General features: G+C 39.9%; 1 protein-coding gene across 2 annotated transcripts in view; it reads right to left on the reverse strand.

The window, feature by feature from the left end:
- The window catches only part of BLTP3A (bridge-like lipid transfer protein family member 3A), a 73,220-nt gene that overhangs the window by 27,032 nt on the left and 20,143 nt on the right, over positions 1-26,045 (reverse strand). For both annotated transcript variants that reach the window (XM_055571649.1, XM_055571650.1), the window contains exons 2-8: positions 24,594-24,756; positions 24,455-24,493; positions 23,671-23,762; positions 7,148-7,337; positions 6,545-6,685; positions 5,953-6,123; positions 4,852-5,041 (exon numbers count right to left, since the gene is read on the reverse strand). In XM_055571649.1, the coding sequence (XP_055427624.1) occupies positions 4,852-5,041; positions 5,953-6,123; positions 6,545-6,685; positions 7,148-7,337; positions 23,671-23,762; positions 24,455-24,493; positions 24,594-24,756 (986 nt within the window). The remainder of the gene's footprint in view (positions 1-4,851; positions 5,042-5,952; positions 6,124-6,544; positions 6,686-7,147; positions 7,338-23,670; positions 23,763-24,454; positions 24,494-24,593; positions 24,757-26,045) is intronic.

Below are 26,045 nucleotides of genomic sequence, written 5' to 3' on the forward strand. Positions count from 1 at the left end.
TCAGGGAGTCATTTCCATCCAATCTAGGTACCACCACCCCAAGTTCTGGACTATTCACCATCCTACCAAGAGGTAAACCTACACCAATGTTACTGCTGCTCAACCTTTTTGTCATAATTAGTACCTCTTAGGAGCCTGTTGAGGAGGAGCCTGGTAGGCTGTAGTCCGTGGGGTCGCTAAGAGTCAGACACGACTGAGCAACTTCATTTTCACTTTTCACTTTCATGCTTTGGAGAAGGAAATGGCAAGCCACTCCAGTGTTCTTGCCTGGAGAATCCCAGGGATGGAGGAGCCTGGTGGGCTGCCGTCTCTGGGGTCACACAGAGTCGGACACAACTGAAGCGACTTAGCAGCAGCAGGAGCCTGTTCAGATGTTTTTTACCTAACTGCCCCTTCCCTATGAAATTTAATACTACAGATACACTGTATATCATACGTACTAAAGCTTATTCCTTTTATTCAATGCAAGGTTAAGAAAGACTGAATAATTTTTTTAAGTTAAAAGATTTGGGACTTCCCTGGTGGTCCAGTGGTTAAGGCTCTGCACTACCAGTGCAGGGGGCATGGGCTCAGTCCCTGGCTGGGGAAGATTCCGCATGCCGTGTGGACAAATAAATAAATAAATAATTTTTTAAAGTAAAATTAAAGATTTAAAGCTATTAATATTGAATTTAATTTTGTCTTTACTGAGTAACTTTTAATGTAATTTATTTCTGATATAAATTATAATGTATAGAACCATGTATGCATTTTAGCAATTTATATAAATATATAAGTGATATAATCAGATTAGTTATTCAAAATTATTTTTGAAATAAAAATTTTTAATTAATTTCTTAAAATTATTTTTCATTAACCTTTAACTTTCACTTAATATGAGAAAATAACTTTTGGCTTAACTTTGTTGTTATTGAGTCACTAAGTTGTGTCCGACTCTTCGCTTAACTAGGTGCTAGATATTCATTCAGATGGTGTCAATATTTTCTCAACACAATTAAATTACTGACTTGTTGAACAATTTGTGGAATTAAATAATAAAATATAAACTATTTTTATTTAATTTTCAAAGTTCAAATTACAAAAGTACTAAGCATTAATGGGAATTCCCTGGCAGTCCAATGGTTAAGACTCTGCATTTCCATTGCAGGGGGTACATGTTCAATTCCTGGATAGGGAACTAAGATCTTGCATACCACATGGCATGGCCAAAAAAAAAAAAAAAAAATACCCTAAGGATTAAATATAAACAACACTGATGAGGCAGCCAGTAGCAGCCAAGAAGTATACACAAGCCACCTCTCACCATCTGACTTTGAGATCAAGGACTTTCAAGACTCAAAGTCCGCTAATCACAATCACCTTTTTGCCATAGTTTATAGCCCTAATCTTCCATGAACTCAATATCAACGTTGCTCATATGATACCCAAGAAAACTCAATAAGAGAAATTAAATACTAAGGAATAAAATTTTGTGAAATAAGAGTTAAGCACTGTTAATAGCTAAGATTTTTTTCATCCCTGATCCTCACCAAAAAAACAATTTTCAATGTCCAGAACAGGCATGCATCAAGACAGAAAGCTCAGTGGTTGTTCAGAGCTGCAAAATGGGGACTGGCAGCTAGTGGGTACAGAGTTTCTCTTAGGGATGACAAAAATGTTCTCAAATTAGATTGCAGTGATGATCACACAACCCTATGACTACACTTTAAAACACTGAGTTGTATATTCTAAATGGGTGAATGGTATGCTATGTGAATTCTACATCCATAAATATTATGTGCGTGCTCAGTCATTTTTGACTCTTTGCAACCGTATGGACTACAGTACTGCAGGCCCTTCTGTTCATTGAATGTTCCCAGCAAGAATATTGCAGTGAGTTGCCATTTCCTTCTCCAAGGTATCTTCCCAACAGAGGGATCGAATGTGTGTCTCCTGCATCTCCTGCACTGCAGGCAGATTTTTTGCCATTGAGCCACTGGGGAAGCCCATCAATAAATATATATCTGTTTAAAAGAAAAGAGTGAATTTTTACTACTGAGGGTGATAGCATCCCAGTTGAAAATGCATGACCTAGGCTGCTGGAGGGAGAGTATTTCACAGCCATGCTCCTATTGGATTTATTTGGAACTAAAAGAACAATCGACTACACAGACTGAACATATTAAAATATGATCTAGAGTCAAAGAATCGAAATCAAATTACCAACTATCAACATATATAATTATAAACACATAATCATAGGTGACAAATAATAAATAGTGTATATAAATGACTAAAATTCTCCAGTGAGATGGTGGGAAGAGGATAGCCTACCCTGAAGAGAGATAAAGAAAGCTTTGGCTCACAGCCCTTAACCTGAGGGAAATAATTAAAGAGGCAAATGACACTCTTTTCCCCATCAACAACTCACCTCCTCCTGGAAGCTGCTCCAGTTTGATTTTAAGAGACAGTGCTGCCCCACCCCAAGCCACCCTGTCCTCAACGACCTACAAAGTTTCCAACAACATCACCTCCAGTACCAAGGGATAGGTAAGTGTGTTAGTCAGAGGCCCCAACATCCAGGCTATAGTGTCCTTAAAGAAAAAGCTGATAGATATAGCCGATCCCTAGAGCAGCACTGTCCAAAAGAACTTTCTGTGATGATGGACATCTTCTAGGGTTCATCAGTCAGTTCAGTCGCTCAGTCGTGTCCGACTCTTTGTCACGCCACCTAGGGTCCATAGATTACTTGTAATGTGACTGGCACAAATGAGGAACTGAATTTTTAACTTTATTTAATTTTGATTTTAAATTAAATAGCCACATGTCTCTCTCTATTTGCTACCATATTGGACAGAGAGTTCTCAATTCAGTTTAGTTCAGTCGCTCAGTCATGTCTGACTCTTGGCAACCCCACGAATCACGGCACGCCAGGCCTCCCTGTCCATCACCAACTCCTGGAGCTCTTAGAGCAATGTTATCCAATAGAAATGTAACATAAGCCACATAATTAAAAATTTTCTAGTAGCTACATTAAAAAGGTTTTCTTTCAAAAAGTAAAAATAATTTTATTATTACACTTTAAACCAACATACTCCAAATATTATTACTTAACATGCAATCAATATGAAAATAATTATCAAGGTATTCTGCGTCTTTTTTTGTACTATATCTTTGAAATCCCACATGTATGTTACACTTGTGGGGTTTGGATCAGCAGGACTTCCCTGGTGGTCCAGTGGTTAAGACTCCATGTTTCCAACGCAGGGGGCATGGGTTTGATCCCTGGTTGGAGAACTAAGATGCCACATGCTGTATGGCACAGCAAAACAAAATTTCACTCAATTTGGATCAGCCCATATTTCAAGTGCCCATTAGTGGCTAGTGGCTGCCATACTGACCAGGACAACTCCAGACAATCTTAGAGCCCTTCCTATAACCCGGTTCTTCCTTCTCCTTTCTTCCCAAATCCAAGGGGAAGAATCAAAGTCACAAGAACTCCTCGTGTTCCTTGGCCTTTCACACAGTCATATGCCACGCCTGGGTATGGTTGGCTGGGCGTTCTCCCTCCGTCTCATCGAAAATGTCCCTAAAATCCACCGAGTAGATTAATTCAGCTTCATAAATAAATGGGGGATTCAGGGAGGGCTAGCCATTCACATCTTAGTGTGGATTACAGAACCCTGCTACAGGAAGAAGACAGGGCTCTACACCCTCATCTAGCAAGAGGATGAAACTCTCCAAATGTATTTTTAATAAAGATTTCTGAAAGGAATCATAACAAAACAAAACTCCAAAGTCTTCATAGTAACACTTGGAAGAAATAACCGAACAAAATAATAATTGGTTTAGCAAAGAACCTTCAAAATGAGTGGGTAGCAAACCAGTGAGTGGCAGAAGCCATCTTTACCCTGTCAGTGCTCCTTCAGCTCTTTCATCGTGGGAGTGCAGAGAGGCTAAGTCCTTTCAACACCAAGGCAGAGCAGAGCAAGCGGCAATGCAGCTTGGTGACCCAGGAATAAAAGGTAGATTCCTCCAAGGAAGGTGAGCCTAAGTCTCATGAAGAGGTAAACACAACCTCCAAAGATGATAAGGCAGCCAGAGAACAAGCTACCACACGACGGCATCTAAACCCAGAGCTGGCAGCAAAGGGGAGCCGAGGGGGAGCAAGGAGAACTGACGGAACCAGCAGCAGAGAACTAATAATCCAAACACTGGCCTATGATTAAGGCCCTCCAAGTTCAGTATATTAACTCATTTGAGCCTGATAACAACCTGTGATTAAGAAATGATTTAATTCAAGTTCACAAATGAAGAAACTCAGAAAGGTGAAGGGATTTTCCTAAGACTTATAAAGGAAAGCAATGAGTCAATTACTTTTCATTCTGAATAAATGTGTATGTGTGTTTAATAACAATTGCTCTAATGAATGAAAAAGTATGACAAGAACACACTGTAACCTCTCTGCTTGGGAAGAACACATTTATATATAAACTGACTCAAAGATCTGAAAATTCTGAGGTTTCCAATAGTTGAATTTACCCTCTGGAAAGCTTATAACAGTGGTCAGCAATGCCCACTAGGGAGGGAAAAAAAAGGATACACTGCTTGGGCTCTATCTCTGAGGATTCTGATTCGGTGAGGTCTGGGAAGAGGCCCAGCCCCTGTATTTTACTGTCTCACAGGTGGTTCTGTTGGACCCTAAAGGCTGACAAGCAGTAACAGAGAGCTGCCCAAGGAGCGCTGAGACCTGAGGAGGGCTGTGATATGGGAAGCCAACAAAATACCCCAACAGAGTCTTGAAAGAGCCTTCCATCCCCCAGAGCTGCAGGCAGTGATGGACCGCCCACCCAGGTCAGCCTTGCAGGATACCTGGCTCTCGGGACTGGCTGTCATCACACACGACGTGCAGGTCCAGGCGCGAGATGAGCAGATGGTAGGAGGACTCTTTCACGTCAAATTTCTCAAAGTACTGGCCGAGGCGGCTGCTGCTGCTGCTGCCCTGGCTGCCACCAAACGCCTGGGCCCAGGACTGTTGGGCGCTGGGGGCAGGTGGGGTGATCTATGTGTGACAGAGAAAAGCAAGAAGTCCAGACCCGGACAGCTTCCTTGCTGGCCTTCTTTAAGCTTTAGTTCAGCCTGAAGAAAATCACAATTTGATAAGATGTCCCTTCCCTCTCATAATCATTCTTTTTAACCATATATACTTTATTATACACTGAATAGTAATATCTCCTAAGTTTTCACTTTTATAGCCTTGAAGAATTTTACACTTGTTTCTTTATATGGTGGAACTTCATTTGCTTTTCTATGTGATAATGATAACAATTATATGTGGTATTACATTCATATAAATAAACACACATCTTTTTACTTCTAGCCCATTAAGTCTTTCCTAAGGTACAGTGATGCCCCTCATAACGGTACACCTGGTAGCTCACACAGGTCTGTCCTGTCTACACAACCCAAAGAATCCAAAGAAGCCAAATTATAATTAATCTAGTAACTGTCAGAGTCCTGTTCTGACATTTGAACTGCTTTCTAAGCTTCCCTCCCACCCAGAACTTACCTGACTGATGCTAAAACACCTCCTCCAGGAAGTCTTCCCTAAGCGCCCTCTCTCAGCCCAGGATCCCTCTGCTTTGTGTCTGGCACACTGTTTACCTCTATTACAGCACTTGTCACATCATATTGTAATAACTTGTTTATGGTCCATATTTTAAGACAGCAAGAGCTCCAGGGTCAGGAACAAGAGGCTTTCCAGTGGCCAGCACTGTACACCTAACACACTAGAGGCACCAAATGAACAGAATACTGGATAAAGGCACAGGCAGAGCCTATGCACACACAGAAGTGAATGACACATTCTCCCAAATAAGCGGAACAAAATCCAGGCTCCACCTATGCTGGTGTGAATTAGGTCTGGCCTGCCATCTCCCCACCACCACCAAGCGTCTCTATTTCACCTCTAACCTGTACAGGTTCAGGGGCCAGGGTCTTTCTCTGCTGGGCGGCCTTCTCCATGGCCTCACTCAGTGACTCTGCATATTTCATCATAGCCTTGAGCTGCGAGTCCGTTAGCACCCAGAGCAGGTCATCCAACAGGAACATCAGCTTGGAGGCTATCACATTGCAATCTTTGGTCTGGAGGGGTCACAGAGAACACAGGCTTCCACATCTGGTACCATCCCAACTCCTTAAAGTGAGTACTGCCCAACCAATTTCAGAGATGGTTTTTCAATCCTCAATACAAGAAAATATCAAGTACTTTGGAGAGTTAATTTCTTACCAAACTACAAAAGTTTTCTGTGATTAACAAAAAGCAGTGATAATCAACTGCCTATGTCCCCATATACAGGTACAAATTGCTATTTCCAAAATTAAAATGATGGAAATAGACATGTTCCCTCAATAGTAGATTCTGTGCAACACTGAACTGAAGGTCCTCCCCTTTCAAATGTCATTTCAGGGGCCAATAACACACAAAAAGGAGGAAACACCAACTCCAGCACTGTCTGGGAGAACAAAAGATGGACGTTTTTGTGAGGACAGAGAACACACTCACTCTTCTCTTGAGGGCTATCTGGATCCTGCCTTGGTTGGTAATCAGCCTCAACGGAGTGCTGACTGGGTCCTGATCACCATTGTCTGTAGCATCTGCCTCAATTCGAAGTGTTTGCCAAGTTATTTCCTTAAATGTTAAAACCTAGAAGGAAAAAAAGTAAAATCCCTTAACATTGTAGATGAAATTAATCAAGAGGCAGGAAGTCCAAGGGGAAAAGACTAGCGAGGCAGAGACCCCCACCATTCTTAGCTGGGATCCTACTCACAGAAGGCAGTGGATCACAAATTCTTAACTGAGGAAAAGTAACATGAGACAGAAGGGATTCTTGGGTTCCCAAGAATGGGGAAGCCTTTGACCCGAGACAGGAATACAGTCATTGGGAATTTGCTATATGACACAGGGAGCTAGAAGGGTGGGATGGAGTGGAAGGTGGGAGGGAGGTAAAAGGAGGGGACATGTGTATACCTAAGGCTGATTCACGTTGATGCATGGCAGAAACCAACACAATATTGTAGAACAATTATTCCCCAATTAAAATAATTTTTTTTTAAAGAATCCTTTGAACCCTCCCATTCTCCCCCCTTGCAATGGCAGGGCTGTCACCTCTCCTCGGTGTGGGTCAGTGATGCGGGTGAAGCGGAGGTCACTCTGCTGCCAATTGGGGTTGACACTATAGCCCTGGAGCTGCCACAATTCAAAAGAAGCGTGGAAGGCCTTGGAGTGAATCTTGATGGTGATGGAGTTGACGATGATGAACATCCCCTCTACCACCTTCTCGGCAAAGCCATACTCACTAGGACAAACAAGGCAGATCAATATTCAGGATCATGTGAGATTTTGGCATTAGCATACCTTTTTCCTTTTCTGGTTGTCCCATGCCTTGCAGGATCCTAGTTTCCTAACAGGGGGTTTTAACCCAGGCCCAGGCAGTTAAAATGCTGAGTCCTAACCACTGGACAACAGGGAATTCCCTCTACATACTCTTTATAATGGAAGACTTAAGATAAGACTTTTAATAATGCCTGTCTTTAGATGCTAGAACTGTGGATGCTTTTTTCAAAGTTCTCTCCTCCCACTTCTGCTTTATATTTTTTAAATTTCTAAAATGTTTATGATGATGCAGTACTCTTTCTGATGAGCTTTTTCTTTTTTAAGAATGGAATAAAAGAAAGAGTTGACCTGGAAACAATCTCCTTCTGGTTAGAACGAATAAGTTGAAAAAAATATTTTCCAAGTCCACAAACTACCTGAATAAATATTTGACTATTGTCTTTGAGGAGAGATATTATCACTACAGAAAGGAAACAGTCGGTTTCAATAATGTCTTCAAAGACAGAACATGCTCTGAGAAAGCGGTGAAAGAGGAAAGACGTACAGCTAGGTGAGCGTGAGGTTTAACCCTGTGAAATCGAGTCAAGAACAGACCCACCTCTGCCTGTCAAACCCACCCCAAGGAGCACCGCTGTACATCACAGAGGCCAAAACAGCAGGTGGAGAAATGAAGGCCATCCTTAAAGTCCTTCTAGACATGGAAAACACAGACATTCTTGACATGCCGGGGACACAGTTTTCATTATAACAGATAAAAATGTCTGGGAATTATAAACTGAATACACACACACACACACACATATCTCTCTGCAATTTGTATCACAAAGGGCTAACATCTCTAATGTAGAAAGAGTTTCACAAAACTGAAAAGAAAAAGACCAATAGCCCAATAAAAATGGGACAAAGTAGGGACAGTTCACAGAAAAATAAATGCAAATAGATATTAAAGATAAAAAGGTGTTCCACCTCACTCATATATCAAAACTCCACTGAGAGTCATTTGATTCAGGACAAAAATGACAGTGAAGTAGGGAAAATTCAATAACAGTGCGTGGTCAGTTTGAGGCTACCCGTAAAAAGAAAAAATAATGTTGAACTTCATCTTGCATCAAATGAACAAAAAACCAGTTTCAAGATTGACTGTAGATCTAAATGTGAAAGGTCAAATAATAAAGCTAGAAGAAAACATAGGAGGATATCTTCATGCCTTGAGATAGGAAAAGATTCCTTAAATAAAACACAAAAAGCACTAACCATAAAGGGAAATAAAGATATATAGGACCACAGTGGAATTAATAATGTCTGATCAATAAAAAAATAACATTAGGAGTGATAAGAAACCTACACAGTAGGAGAAGATATGTGTAATACATGTATGTAACCAAGGACTTGTTTCCAGAATATAAAAAGAACTTCTACAAATTAAAGAGAAAAATATAAATAACCCCCAAAATAAATGGGAGAAAACATCAATGCTTTATGAAAGAGGATATTTGAAAGTCTAATAACTCATCAAAAATGCAAACTAAAAATAAAATTTGACACAACTATTAGGTGGTTAGAATAAAAAGAGAGACAATACTAAGTGCTAACAGATGGAACGCTTATGTACTGCTGGGGTGAAACTGGTGTAAGTGCTTTGGAAAACTTCAGCAGTATGAACTAAAACTGAACATATGCACAGCCTACGACCCTGCAACTCTACTGTCAGTTCAGTTCAGTTCAGTCGCTCAGTCGTGTCCGACTCTTTGCGACCCCATGAATCGCAGCACGTCAGGCCTCCCTGTCCATCACCAACTCCCAGAGTTCACTCAGACTCACGTCCATCGAATCAGTGATGCCATCCAGCCATCTCATCCTCTGTCGTCCCCTTCTCCTCCTGCCCCCAATCCCTCCCAGCATCAGAGTCTTTTCCAATGAGTCAACTTACTGTAGATACATACAAATTAGAAATGTGTACATATGTTCACCAAGAAGCATGCATAAGAATGTTGATAGCATTACTATTCTTTTTTCTTTAGCTAAAAATTAAAATTTTAACTTACATATAGAAAAGATAATTCTTTGCAGGATACACACACAAGGTTTTGACAAATGCATAAAGTCATGTATTAACTACCACACTCATGAAAAAGGACAGTCCTATGTAGCAACAGTATGCTAAATAGCCAGAAAGTAGAAACAAATGAAATGTCCATCTACAACAGAATAGATAATTGTGGCATGTAATGGAATATCATATAGTAATGAGGATTAATGAAAAATAACTACATGTAACCACATGGATGACTTTTAAAAACATCATGCTGAGCTAAAAGTATGTAGATACAAATGACAATGTATTATATTATTACATTTATATAAATTTAAAAATAGAGAAACTAATGAGTGAACTTCCAGATTTCGAGCTGGTTTTAGAAAAGGCAGAGGAACCAGAGATCAAATTGTTAACATCCACTGGATCACTGAAAAAGCAAGAGAGTTCCAGAAAAACATCTATTTCTGCTTTATTGACTATGCCAAAGCCTTTGACTGTGTGGATCACCACAAACTGTCCAAAATTCTGAAAGAGATGGGAATACCAGACCACCTGACCTGCCTCTTGAGAAACCTGTACGCAGGTCAGGAAGCAACAGTTAGAACTGGACACGGAACAACAGACTGGTTCCAAATAGGAAAAGGACAACGTCAAGGCTGTATATTGTCATCTTGCTTATTTAATTTATATGCAGTTCACATCATGAGAAACGCCGGGCTGGAAGATGCACAAGCTGGAATCAAGATTTCCGGGAGAAATATTAATAACCTCAGATATGCAGATGACACCACCCTCATGGCAGAAAGTGAAGAGGAACTAAAAAGCCTCTTGAAGAAAGTGAAAGAGGATGGCAAAAAAGTTGGCTTAAAGCTCAACATTCAGAAAACTAAGATCATGGCATCTGGTCCCATCACTTCATGGGAAACAGATGGGGAAACAGTGGAAACAGTGTCAGACTTTATTTTTCTGGGCTCCAAAAATCACTGCAGATAGTGATTGCAGCCATGAAATTAAAAGATGCTTACTCTTGGAAGGAAAGTTATGACCAACCTAGATAGCATATTCAAAAGCAGAGACATTAATTTGCCAACAAAGGTCCATCTAGTCAAGGCTATGTCTTTTCCAGTGGTCATGTATAGATGTGAGAGTTGGACTGTGAAGAAAGCTGAGTGCCGAAGAATTGATCCTTTTGAACTGTGGTGTTGGAGAAGACTCTTGAGAGTCCCTTGGACTGCAAGGAGATCTAACCAGTCCATTCTAAAGGAGACCAGTCCTGGGTGTTCATTGGAAGGACTGATGCTAAAGCTGAAACTCCAATACTCTGGCCACCTCATGTGAAGAGTTGACTCATTGGAAAAGACCCTGATGCTGAGAAGGATTGGGGGCAGGAGGAGAAGGGGACGAGAGAGGATGAGATGGCTGGATGGCATCACCGACTCGATGCACATGAGTTTGGGTGAACTCCGGGAGTTGGTGATAGACAGGGAGGCCTGGCGTGCTGCAATTCATGGGGTCGCAAGGAGTCGGACACGACTGAGCAACTGAACTGAACTTAACGTATGGTATTAAAAATGGGGATAAAGTTATCCTTGAGGTGGGTATGACTAGGAAGGACACAGGAGGCTTTTGGGATTCTGGAAGTGGTCTACTTTTGATGTGTTAACTGTAAAGAATCACTAAGCTGAACATTTATGATTTATGTACCTCAATCAGTTCAGTTCAGTCGCTCAGTCGTGTCCAATTCTTGGTCTGCAGCACACCAGGCTTCCCTGTCCATGTACCTCAATATACTTGACCAAGAAACCACACAGAAATACCATGTGTCATCTTTAGATTAGGCAAAAATCCTCAAGTTTGACAATACTGTCCATTGGCAAGGTTCCTGGACCTTTCAAGGAGATCAAACCAATCAATCCTAAAGGAAATCAACCTTGAATATTCATTGAAAGGAATGATGCTGAAGCTGAAGCTCCAAAACTTTGGCCACATGATGGGAAGAGCCAACTCACTGGAAAAGACCCTGATGCTGGGAAAGATTGAGGACAGGAGGAGAAGGGGATGACAGAGGATGAGATGGTTGGATGGCATCACCAACTCAATGGACATGAGTTTGAGCAAACTCCAGGAGATAGTGAAGGACAGGAAAGCCTGGCGTGCTGCGGTCCATGGGGTCAAAAAGAGTCAGACATGACTAAGTGACTGAACAATAACAACAAAGTTTTCCAGAAAACAAGAACTCAAAACATTGCTGGCAGTAACACAAAACTATAAAATCCTTACAAAGGGAAACTTAGCAATGTCTATCAAATGCATTTTCCCTTTGACCTAGCAGTCCCTCTCCCAGGAGTATATTCTAAAATATGCTAGCAAAAAGAGTGGAAACAAATCAAATGTCTACCAACTGATGAATGGATAAGTAAAATGTGGTATATCCATACAATAGAATGTTGTTCAGCCATAAAAGGAATAAAGTACTCATATATGCTACAACATAGCTGAACCTTGAAAACATCATGTTAAGAGAAAGACACCAATCTCAAATGACCACATAATGTACTATTCCATCTATACAAAATGATCAGAATAAATACAGAAAGTACATTTATGGTTGCCTAAGGCTTAAAACAGTATGAAAAGGCAAAAACATAGAACACTGAAAGATGAACTCCCCAGGTCAGTGGGTGTCCAATATGCTACTGGAGATCAGTGGAGAAATAACTCCAGAAAGAATGAAGAGACGGAGCCAAAGCAAAAACAACACTCAGCTGTGGACATGACTGGTGATAGAAGGAAGGTCTGATGCTGTAAAGAGCAATACTGCATAGGAACCTGGAATGTTAGGTCTATGAATCAAGGCAAATTGGAAGTGGTCAAACAGGAGATGGCAAGAGTAAACATTGACATTTTAGGAATCAGTGAACTAAAATGGACTGGAATGGGTGAATTTAACTCAGATGACCATTATATCTACTACTGTGGGCAAGAACCCCTTAGACGAAATGGAGTAGTCATCATAGTCAACAAAAGAGTTTGAAATGCAGTACTTGGATGCAATCTCAAAAACAACAGAATGATCTCTGTTCATTTTCAAGGCAAACCATTCAATATCACGGTAATCCAAGTCTATGCCCCAACCAGGAACACTGAAGAAGCTGAAGTTAAATGGTTCTATGAAGACCCACAAGACCTTCTAGAACTAACACCCAAAAAAGATGTCCTTTTCATTATAGGGGACTGGAATGCAAAAGTAGGCAGTCAAGAAACACCTGGAGTAACACGCAAATTTGGCCTTGGAGTACAGAATGAAGCAGGGCAAAGGCTAACAGAGTTTTGCCAAGAGAATGCACTGGTCATAGCAAACTCCCTCTTCCAACAACACGAGAGAAGAATCTATACATGGACATCACCAGATGGCCAACACTGAAATCAGACTGATTATATTCTTTGCAGCCAAAGATGGAGAAGCTCTATACAGTTAGCAAAAACAAGACCGGAAGCTGACTGTGGCTCAGATCACAAACTCCTTATTGCCAAATTCAGACTGAAATTGAAGAAAGTAGGGAAAACCACTAGACCATTCAGGTATGACCTAAATCAAATCCCTTGTGATTATACAGTGGAAGTGAGAAATAGATTTAAGGAGCTAGATCTGATAGACAGAGTGCCTGATGAACTATGGATGGAGGTTCATGACACTGTACAGGAGACAGGGATCAAGACAATCACCAAAAAAAAAGAAATGCAAAAAAGCAAAATGGCTGTCTCAGGAGGCCTTTCAAATAGCTGTGAAAAGGAGAGAAGCAAAAAGCAAAGGAGAAAAGGAAAGATATATCCACTTGAATGCAGAATTCCAAAGAATAGCAAGGAGAGATAAGAAAGCCTTCTTCAGTGATCAATGCAAAGAAATAGAGGAAAACAAGAGAATTGGAAATACCAGAGATCTCTTCAAGAAAATTAGAGATACCAAGGAACATTTCATGCAAAGATGGGCTCAATAAAAGACAGAAACAGTATGGACCTAACAGAAGCAGAAGATATCAAGGAGAGGTGGCAAGAATACACAGAAGAACTGTATAAAAAAGATCTTAATGGCACAGATAATCATGATGGTGTGATCATTCCCCTAGAGCCAGACATCCTGGATTGTGAAGTCAAGTGGTCCTTAGGAAGCATCACTACAAACAAAGCTAGTGGAGGTGATGGAATTCCAGTTGAGCTACTCCAAATCCTGAAAGATGATGCTGTGAAAGTGCTGCACTCGATATGCCAGCAAATTTGGAAAACTCAGCAGTGACCACAGGACTGGAAAAGGTCAGATTTCATTCCAATCCCAAAGAAAGGCAATGCCAAAGAAGGCTCAAACTACCGCACAATTGCACTCATCTCACATGCTAGTAAAGTAATGCTCAAAATTCTCCAAGCCAGGCTTCAGCAATACGTGAACCGTGAACTTCCAGATGTTCAAGCTGGTTATAGAAAAGGCAGAGGAACCAGAGATCAAATTGCCAACATGCGCTGGATCATGGAAAAAGGAAGAGAGTTCCAGAAAAACATCTATTTCTGCTTTATTGACTATGCCAAAGCCTTTGACTGTGTGGATCACCACAAACTGTCCAAAATTCTGAAAGAGATGGGAATACCAGACCACCTGACCTGCCTCTTGAGAAACCTGTATGCAGGTCAGGAAGCAACAGTTAGAACTGGACATGGAACAACAGACTGGTTCCAAATAGGAAAAGGAGAACGTCAAGGCTGTATATTGTCACCCTGCTTATCTAACTTATATGCATAGTACATCATGAGAAACGCTCGACTGGATGAAGCACAAGCTGGAATCAAGATTGCTGGGAGAAGTATCAATAACCTCAGATATGCAGATGACACCACCCTTATGGCAGAAAGTGAAGAAGAACTAAAGAGCCTCTTGATGAAAGTGAAAGAGGAGAGTGAAAAAGTTGGCTTAAAGCTCAACATTCAGAAAACATAGATCATGGCATCCGGTCCCATCACCACATGGCAAATATAGGGAAACAGTGGAAACAGTGGCTGATTTTAGTTTTGGGGACTCCAAAATCACTGCAGATGGTGACTGCAGCCATAAAATTAAAAGATGCTTACTCCTTGGAAGGAAAGTTATGACCAACCTAGACAGCATATTAAAAAGCAGAGACATTACTTTGCCAACAAAGGTCTGTCTAGTCAAGGCTATGGTTTTTCCAATAGTCATGTATGAATGTGAGAGTTGGACTATAAAGAAAGCTGAACGCCAAAGAATTGATGCTTTTGAACTGTGGTGTTGGAGAAGATTCTTGAGAGTTCCTTGGACTGCAAGGAGATCCAACCAGTCCATCCTAAAGGAGATCAGTTCTGAGTGTTCATTGGAAGGACTGATGTTGAAGCTAAAACTCCAATACTTTGGCCACCTGGTACAAAGAACTGACTCACTGAGAAAGACCCGATTTGGGGAAAGACTGAAGACAGGAGAAGAGGATGATAGAGAATGAGATTGTTGGATGGCATTACAAACTCAATGGACATGAATTTGAGTAAACTCCAGGAGTTGGTGATGGACAGGGAGGCCTGGCGTGCTTCAGTCCATGGGATCGCAAAGAGTCAGACACGACTGAGTGACTGAACTGAACTAATTAATAGAGAACTTGCTACATAAACTATGACACCTCTATAAAATATACTGAGTATTTTGCGGGTACAAAAAGGAATAAGAAGCATCTCCTTATATACATCTATGAAGTGATCTCCAGGATGTACTTTTAAAAGAAAAAGGCAATGTGGAAAGTGTTTATGGTATGTTACATTTTGTGTAAAAAATGGAGTAGGGACAACATACGTACATATAACATACCTTGTTTTATAGTTTTAACTTTGAAACTGTGTAATTTTACATAGTTTAAAAACTAAATTAAAAACATTTTACCAATTTAAAACAAACTGATATAAAACTCTTAGAAGTTAGCATAAGAGAAAACCTAGATGATACTGGGTATAGCAATTACATTTTAGATACAACACCAAAGGCACAATTCATGAAAGAAATTAACAGCTACACTGGACTTCATTAAAGTTTCAAAATCTGCTCTGTGAAAGACAATGTCAAGAGAATAAGACCACTCATAGACTAGAATATATCTACAAAAAGAAACATCTGATAAAAGACTGTTATCTGAAATATACAAAGAACTGTTAAAAGTCAACAATAAAAAGACAACCCAATTAAAACATGGGCCAAAGACCTTCATAGATACCTTATGAAAGACATACAGATGGCAAACAAGCATATGTCTTATAAGCTCTCCATCATATGTTATTAGGGAAATGGAAATGAGAACAACAGTGAGATTCCACTACACACCTATTAGAATGACCAAAATCCAAATTGCTGACAACACTAAATGCGGAGAATTCCATGGACAGAGAAGCCTAGCAAGCTACTGTCGATGGGGTCGCAAAGAGTCAGACACAACTGAGCGACTTTCATTAATTACTAATCCAAATGCTGACAAGGACACGGAACAGCAGGAACTCTCATTCGCTGCTAGTAATAATGTAAAATGGTAAGTCACTTTGGGAAGACAGTTCTGCGGTTTCTTCCAAAACTGAACATACTCTTACCATATGATCCAGCAATCATGCTCCTTTATATACACTCAAAGGAATTTAAAAGTTAAAGTCCACACATGGACATTTATAGCAGCTTTATTCATAATTGCCAAAATTTGGAAACAAACAACCAAGATGCTGTAACTATTAAATGGATAAACTGGTACATCCAGACAATGAAATATTTTTCAGCACTAAGAAGAAATGAGCCACAGAGTCATAAAAAGACATGGAGGAAACTTAAATACATATTATTAAGTGAAAGAAGGCAATCTAAAGAGATGGAAACATCATGGAAAAGGAAAAACTATGGAATAGTCAAAAGACCAGTGGTTGCCAGGGGTTGGAGCAGGGAGAAGGATGACTAAGCGGAGCACAGAGGATTTTTAGGGCAGTGAAAATACACTGTATGATACTGTAACAGTGCATGCATGTCACTATACATGTGTCCAAACCTACAGAATGTCCCACCAAGGGTGAACCTCAAGGTGAAGTATGAACTTTGTGTGATTATGATGTGTCAGTGTAAGTTCATCTATCATAATAAATATGCCACTCTGGGTGGTGGAGGTCCATAATGGGGGAGGCTCCGCCTGTGTTGAGAGTAGGGGGTATTCGGGAAATCTCTGCTCCTTCCTCTTAGTACTACTATTTACATCTAAAACTGCTCTAAAAAATCTGTCCTAAAAAAATGAATTCCTCTGTATGTCAAGTTGGTACCCAACCATACAAAGAATGATCTCAAGTAATTTTATTTATTTTTTTAAGACTTTTTTTAATGTGGATCATTTTTTAAGTCTTTATTGAATTTGTTACAATATTGCTCCTGTTTTATGTTTTGGTTTTTTGGCTGTGAGGCATGAGGGATCTTAGCTCCCCCACCAGGGCTCACACCCACACCCCCTGCACTGGAAGCACCACCAGGGAAGTCCCTCAAGTAATTTTAAAACACAATATTTTGACTATATGTCTCTAATGGAATATATCATAAGGTTAAAGCAAATACATGGGAATTCCCTGGTGATCCAGTGGTTAGGATTCTGCATTCTTAATGCCGAAGGCCTGAGTTCAATCCCTGGTTGGGGAACTGAGATCCCATAAGCCGTGCAGTGTGGCCAAAAACAAAAAACACATATACACACACACAAAAAGCTACTGCATTCAGTAGTCTTACTGGTAGTTATATTAGTCTTTGTTATTTTTTAAACTATTAAAAAGTGAATTATTTATTATAAAATGTTGTTAGGAACCAAAATTTAGCATATGAACAAAAATGCAAATATTTCTGGTTCAAGATGGGAGAGTAGAAGGATATGTGCTCATCTCCTCTTGTGAGGGCACCCAAATCACAACCAGCTGTTGAGTAACTATCAACAGGACACTGGAAATTATCAAAAAAGATACCCCACATTCAAAGACAAGAAGCCACAGCGAGATGGTAGGAGGGGCACAATCATGATGAAACCAAATCCCATACCCTCTGGGTGGATGACCCACAAACTGGAGAACAATAACACCAAAGAAGCTCTCCCACTGCTGTGAACCCCAGGTTGGGCTTCCCAGCCAATTCCCAGCCAAAGGGACTGCCAATTCCCAGATTCCCCAGGGAATCTGACCTTGAAGGCCAGCAGGATTGGATTACAAGACTTCCACAAGACTGGGGGAAACATGAGACTCCAGTCTTGGAGGGCACAAACAAAATTTTCCGCATACCAAGACTCAGAGGAAAGGAGCTAGTGTTGGAGGGTCTCCTGTGGAGGAGGTGTGGGTCAGGAATGGCTCACCACAGGGATGGGCGCACCTAGCCTGGAAGGTCCTTCTTGGGGTATACCCTCTTGGAGGTTGCCAGCACCCAACCATAGACCTAGAGGGTTGGGTCGCCTTAGGCCAAAAAAATACTAGGGAGGGAGCATAATCCCACCCACCAGCAGATAATTGGATTAAAGCTTTACTGAGCAAGGCCCTGCTCACCAGAGCAAGACCCAGTTTCTCCACCACCAATCCCTCCCCCGAGGAAGCTTACACAAGCCTCTTAGCCTCCTCCATCAGAAGCCAGATAGAAGCAAGAAGAACCACAGTCCCACAGAGACTAAAACAAAAACCACATTACAGAAACTTAACCACCATGAAAAAGCAGAAAGTTATGTCCCAAATGAAGGGACAAGATAAAACCCTAGAAAAACAACTGCAAGAAGTGAAGATAGGCAACCTTCCAGAAAAAGAATTCAGAAAAATGATAGTGAAGATCATTCAAGATCTCAGAAAAAGAATGGAGGCAAAGATTGAGAAGATGCAAAAAATGTTTACCAAAGACTCAGAACTAAAGAACAAACAAACAGAGATGAATAATATACTAGAAGGAATCCATAGCAGAATAACTGGGACAGAAGAATGGATAGGGCTTCCCTGATAGCTCAGCTGGTAAAGAATCCACCTTCAATGCAGGAGATCCCGGTTCGATTCCTGGGTCGGGAAGATCTGCTGGAGAAGGGATAGGCTACCCACTCGAGTGTTCTTGAGCTTCCCTTATGGCTCAGCTGGTAAAGAATCTGCCTGCAATGCGGGAGACCTGGGTTCAATCCCTGAGTTAGGAAGATGCCCTGGAGACGGGAGAGGCTACCCACTCTAGTATTCTGGCCTGGAGAATTCTATTGACTGTAAAGTCCATGGGGTCGCAAAGAGTTGGACACAGACTGGGTGATTTTAACTTTCACTTTCAAGAACGGATAAATGACCTGGGGGACAGAATGGTGAAAATCACTGCTACAGAACAGAATATAGAAAAAAGAATTAAAAGAAATGAAGACAGCCTAAGAGACCTCTGCGACAACAATAAACACACTAACATTTGCATTGTAGGGGTCCCAGAAGGAGAAAAGAGAAAGGACCTGAGAAAATATTTGAAGAGATAATACCTGAAAACTTCCCTAACATGAGAAAGGAAACAGTCAACCAAGTCCAGGAAGCACAGACAGACTCAGGCAGGGTAAACCCAAGAAGGAACACACTGAGACACATAATAATCAAACTTACAAAAATTAAAGACAGAGCTGTGCTTAGTTGCTCAGTCGTGTGCAACTCTTTGCTACCCCATGGACTGTAGCCCGTGAGGCTCCTCTGACCAAGGGGATTCTCCAGGCAAGAATACTGGAGTGGGTTGCCATGTCGTCCTCCAAGGGAATCTTCCCAACCCAGGGATCGAACCCTGGTCTCCCACATTGCAGGCGGATTCTTTACATCTGAGCCACCAGGGAAGCCCTAAAAAATATTAAAAGCAACAAGGGAAAAGGAAGGGAACTCCCATCAGGCTATATTCTGAACAGAAACTCTACAAGCAAAAGAATGGCATGATATATTAAAAGTGATGAAAGGGAAGAACTTAAACCAAGAATACTTTATGAAGCAAGAATCTCCTTTAGCTTTGATGGAGAAATCAAAAGCCTTCCAGACAAGCAAAAGTTAAGAGAATTTAGCACCACCAAACCAGCTTTACAACAAATGCTAAAGGAACTTCTCTAGGCAGGAAACAAGAGAAAATAAACCCAAAACAATTAAGGAAATGGTAAAAGGATCATATATACGGATAATTACCTTAAATGTAAATGGATTAAATGCCCTAATCAAAAGACATAGACGAGCTGAGCAGATGAAAACAGGTGGGTGTATGCATTTTCACTTACCACATCACTCTGCTTGACCCCCCAAATTGTATGTAGTTATTTTATATTGTTAGGTTAATAATGTTGCCATTATGGCTTGCAATTGTAATTGTCTTTTATTTTTTGTCTGGCTATTGATTATGAATATTGATAAACATCTTTCACTACTGTGATTACTCACAATACCATTGTATCGTGATCGGTCAACAGAAAATAATAGAATTCTATATCACCAAAACTATCATTTAATAGAAGATCCTGGAATACTTTTTAAAATTCATACGCATACCAGAATTATCTTGGAATTTTTTGAAAAATACAATGTCCAGGTATTGCTTTTTTTTTCACCAGAGTTCCAGATATGTTTCTAATGAGCAGCCACGTTTAAAAACAACTGGACTATATGAGGAACTTTTACTTTTACCTAGTTTGTTTCACTTTTCTATTTCATATTCAGTGGTCCCATTTCATTTAGCTTGTTTTCCAATTTCTTCATCTCTCCTTTTATTTTTTTTATATTCTTTCTCAAGCCTTTATCAAGCATAGTAGAAAAGTTCTTATATACCTTTATATATATAATATGTATAACATATATATTTTAGAAAACTTGTAAATGTTTGCCTAACTAAAAAATTTAAGACATTTTGATTCCACTTGTTTGACTTAGTATGAATAGAATGTTATTTTTCTCATCTAAAAAAATAGATATGCAACAAGGAACAAAGGTAGCACAGGGAACTATAGTCAATATCTTGTGATAATCTATAATGGAAAATAATTTCCAAAATAATATACGTGTATATGTGTAACCGAATCACACACCAAAAAAGGAATTCTACTTTTTGAAATTTAGCAACGTTTATCTTTTTGCCAGCTTTTCTAAATGTCCTATGGACATCTAATAATGAAATATGAGATATAAAATTTTAAATATATTTGTATGTGATATAAAAATAATATAAATTAATATAAATAGAAATCTATTATATTTAAATTATTAATGACATCATTCAAGATGCTCCTATTCTTATTTTTTATGCACTTGATAAAATATTCTCAGAAAAAGGTTAACATGTCTCACTATGATTATGTATTTTTTCTTTCCCTTATATTTCTTCTGATTTTTGCTTTGTTTCTTTGTTGTTAGGTGTCTAATGGTTTATGATGTCTATCTTCTTTGTCATTAAAAATATTCATCTTTGTTTCACTTAAAAATAAATTAATTTTAAAAATGCAAATTGTAAATCTAAAAAGTTACTCAAAATCCTTTTTTTCAATTTGAGAAATTCAAGATATTATCATGAATTATTTTTATCTTTCTTAAAAAATACTTCTTCCCTAGAACTGAAAAGGCTTTAAAGCAGTGACGACCCAATGAATACAATTCTTCCCAGACTATTGTCTCTAACTAAATATTCATAACATTTCTCACTAAAAAGAATCAGGTTTCTTGGAGAAATGTCTGATTCCAGGTATGAGGTAAGGATAAAAAAGAAGAGAGTAAGAGAAGCCTGATTTGTTCTGTATAAAAACAGAAAGATTACTGGGATCTTGTCTAAAGGACACAGGTGATATTGAAAGGCTCTCACTGGCCAAAGATGGGGACAACTGAACATCAGAAAGAATAATGACTGCAATGGAATCGTGTACTCCACACTACACAACAAATACATCTTATAAGAACACATCAACGTCGGACATAAAGAATGTAAAAGCATAAAAAATGAACAATGAATGTAAAATAGTAAATCAACCAGGAAATGTTCAACAGTTTGTTAAAAAGTTAAATCCTCACCTACCATTCCATCCAACTATTCCATTCCTAGCCAAGAGAGATAAAAGCACATGACCTCACAGTAACTTGTATATGAATTTTTACAGTAGCATTACTTGCAATAGCCAAAAACTGGAAATAAAATGAACATTAACAAGTGAGTAGATAACAAGTTGTGATCTACTTACACATGGAATATTACTCAATAATCAAAAGAATGAACTGGGCTTCCCTGGTGGCTCAGTGGTAAGGAATCTGCCTGCCAGTGCAGGAGACAAGAGTTTGATCCCTGATCCGGGAAGATCCCACATGCCACAGAGCACAGCAATAAAGACCCAGCACGGCCATAAATACTAAATAAATAAACTAAATAGAATAAATAAAAGGAATGAACTATCGACAAACTCAACAGCATGGATGAATCTCAAAATAATTATGCTGAACAAAAGAAGCCATTAAAAACTAGTACATACTTCACGATTTCACTTAGAAAACATAGAAAATGCAAACCGATCCATCCTGACAGAAAGTCACTGCCTGGGGATGGAAGGGGAAAGGGCAGGGAGATCAACAATAGGCTTGAGGGGATGGATAGGTTATTATCTTGACTGTGCTGATGGCTGCATGGACATATACACACACCCAACTTACCAAATTGCAGATTTTATATATGTACAGTCTATTCTCCCTCAATTACATCTTAATAATGATGTAAAAAATACGTGGATTTGAAATGATAAACTGCCTTCACTTTTCCCCACCCAAAAGAAATCTCTTCAGAGATTATTAGGGTGTCAATTTATAAATCTTAAATTTGTTAAATAAAGGTAAAGAATTCGGTATTTATCCTGACATTCCTGTACACACTGTTTTTCAAAGTAATCAAATATTAATAGTTAGTGAAAGAAAGTTCTCTGTAAAGCTTTCTCTACAGAAAATCACAACTAATAAATGCAAAAGGAAAAAAGAGCTATAAAATCTCTATTTTCCATCTTACACTGAAATAATAGATCTACAGACAACTATCATCAGTGGTTCCTAAACCACGAGGTGAGAGATGAGGAACTTATCACAACTGACAAGTCAGGCCAACATCATCTGAATCCACTGGATAATCTTAACCAAAGGGATATTATGTGCCTCCTATTATTACTATTCATGAAGTATTCTTACCAAGAAAACGAACAAATGAATCAAATCTAGTCTTTAACTATCAAATTAAACAAAACACCTTAAATAATACCTTGAGGATCCAGTCAGCCAAAATACAAAATATGGGAAATTCTTTAGAAGAAATAATCCAGTTTCTACAAAGAATAAATTACCTATAAAAAAGTGTGGGATTGGGGACTGTTTAAAATTAGAGAGCCTTATTTTTTAAAGTTTTTCTTTTTTAAAAAAAAACAACGCTATTTATTTGGTTTTTTTGGCTGTGCTGGGCCTCTGCTGCTGCGCGTGGACTTGCCCTGGCTGCAGTGAGCAGGAGCTGCCCTCCAGTTGCCGTGCACAGGCTTCTCATGCTGTAGCTTCTATTACTGCACAGCAAGCTCCAGGCTCATGGGCTTCAGCAGTGATGGTGCACAGGCTAAGCTGCCCCGTGTCGTGTGCGATCTTCCTGGACCAGGGGTCAAACCTGTGTCCACTGCATCGGCAGGTAGATTCTTAACCACCAGACCACCAGGGAACCCTTAAAGAGTTTTAAAAGGCAATATCCCCAAATATAAAGTGTGGAGTTCTTTGCAGCCAAACTGAACTGTCAAAAAAAATATTTTAGAGACAAATCAGGAAAATTAAATATGAAATAAGTGTTAGATGATATTAAGGAATCCCTATGAATTCTATTAATTGTGATAATAGTATTGTGGAGTCTTTTTCTTTCTTCTCAATCTTCGTTAATGACACATAATACAGAAGTATTTACAAATGGAATCATATGGTATCTGGGATTTGCTTTCAAGTATTACAGCGTGTACATACACACGCACACAACTCACAAAGTGGCAGAAGAAAGGTAGAAAAAGAACAGTAAATTGTTGATAATTGTGAAAGTTAGATCTTGGGTAGATGGGGGCTCATTACATTATTCTCTCATTACACTATTTAGTGTATGTCTGAAAATTTGCATCATGAAAAGTTTCTAATTTTTAATTAAAAAGTGATCTGGACCCATTGATACATTGGAAATAATAGGACCCAAAGCACTAACCTCTGTCCTGAAGCGAGGGCAATGGGAGACTGTCCATTGGGCGGCCGAGGCTCCTCACAGGTCTTCATCTCCACCTCTACCTTATCCAGACACTGAAATAAAAGCCATGGAGACCTAAGCATCTGCACGAAGCCCCACACAGCACAGACTGTCTTATCTGTCTCTGGGCTTCAGCACCCAGTTGAGTGCTGTGTCCACGGTGGACCAACAATAAATGTTAGTCAAATGAATGAACAAACAAACCAAGATACAAAGAGAGGCCTCATCTTCCCGCTTCCATTTCTATTAACAGCAGAACTCCATGACAAGCATGGGATTAGCTCACAGCAGAAAATGAAAACGTAAGTCCAAGTTACAGAGATATTACTATTCCTGGGGATTCCAGTCCTTGAGATATATATATATATCAGTTCCTGAAGGGCTTTTAGCTGAGAATCACCCAACAGTCAATGTGAATAAATTTCTAATAATTCCTCCAACAGGAATCCAAAGGAAATGTAAAGATAGAAGCTGGACAGCAAAACTTGTTATAAAAAAACAAAATTCAAAGCAAAACCAACTCAAGACTTGTGTCTCAGAGCTACTTGCTCTACTGCACAGCAGTTCTAGAAAAAACCCAGACAACAGCCACCCCATCTCACGGAGGAGCTCACAAGCCAGATGCAAGCACCCACACTCCCAGAAGGGGCAGCCTATCAAACTCCTCCCCATCTTCTCTCAGCTCCTTTAAAACCTTACCCCCACCTCCCCCATTTGATTACTTGCAATCAAGAAAGGCCATTACCAAGCAAATTGGGTGTGTCTTCAACTTTGTCCACTGGATCTGAAAGAGGAAAGCAAAGACTCAGGGCTATGGGAGGCAGCCCTCACAAGGGCAGGCCTCCTGGCCAAAGAGAGCAGCAGCCCTCTGACCACATTCTCACCCGGATCGAGGCCCTGTTGCAGTAGACCCGAGTGATGGCTAGCCAGGTGGGGAGCTCCAGCACATTCTGTAGAACCTCTTCATCCAGCTCCAGGTTGGTCAGCTGACCCTCCCCTTTCAGGGTGCTCAAATTGATTTTGTCCGGGGAAAGATTTTTAGTGAACCTGAAAAGAGTGATGGTAAGCAGATATTATTTCCATGGAAATCTGCAAATGAGCATTATAACCAAATAACACGTCTCAATATGGAGAAATGAGAAAGTTAAAGAACAAATGTGGACTAACAACCACACTATCTCCAAACAGCGTAAGATGTTAGGTGAGACATATTCTGTCACAATCGCATCGTCTTTCTACTCAAGAACCTACGATAACAATTCTGGAGCAACTGTTATAGCATCAGCAATATAGCCTTTGATATAATTCCCATATAAAACCAGAACAACCAGATAGCAACTTAACAGCTCATGGTTTAGTTGATAAGTTGTGTCTGACTCTTCTTGCAACCCCATGGACTGCAGCCTGCCAGGCTCCTCTGTTCATAGAACTTCCCAGGCTAGAATACTGGAGGGGGTTGCCATTTCCTTCTCCAGGGGATCTTCCTAACCCAGGGATCAAACTTGGGCCTCCAGGATTGCAGGCATTCTTTACCAACTGAGCCACCAAGGAAGCCCAAACAAAACTATAAGGTAAAGCATCCTCATAAACCCCCATATACAAGCAGGAGGGGAAAAAACATTAACAGCCACAAGACATGAGTGCTATAAGCAGTTGTGCAGATCATCAAAGAGGAAAACAACAGGACATCAGAGAAATCAGAGAACAGAAGGACCCCAAGATGACCAAGTAATCCATGAAGAGCAATGTGGGCCAATTTGAGAAAAGCAACGGAAGCTGGAGGGGTTTTGGGCAAAAGGTCCAAATAAGCCAAAGCAATCTAACCCTATAAACTCATGGAATTCACCAAGGCTCCTTTCTAAGATGGGCCCACACTGAGAAAAACTTTTGGGAGAGGAATCCAAACTGAGCAAGACAGAAATGAAAAAAACAGATAGTCCAAATAAAAGTTGGACAGGGGGGTGGTGAGTTGGGAGGGTAACAGACCAGGAGGTATCAGAAAGCAAGCCATTATATTTTTAAACACTATTTAAAACAACAAAAGAGGGAATTCTGTGAGGTCAGGATAGAAAACAGTAACAGATTAATTACTGGCTTGTTAAGTAGGGTAAAGCAAAACCCCAGATCCTTACATATACCTTTACTGATGTGGAAAAAGAACACAACCACTTAGGGCCTTGCCAAAGGGACTGAACCTGAATGTCATCACACTACTGGGTCCTGTTGCTCATTTGCAGGAAATACAAAGGAAAACTGCTGAACTGTACCCTAAGTGTGCAATCAGCAGAATCCAGGCCATGGGAAACTACACATCAAGGGGCTGGACATAAACAATT

This window comes from Bubalus kerabau, chromosome 3 (genome assembly GCF_029407905.1).
Source record: "Bubalus kerabau isolate K-KA32 ecotype Philippines breed swamp buffalo chromosome 3, PCC_UOA_SB_1v2, whole genome shotgun sequence".
NCBI classification, from domain to species: domain Eukaryota; kingdom Metazoa; phylum Chordata; class Mammalia; order Artiodactyla; family Bovidae; genus Bubalus; species Bubalus kerabau.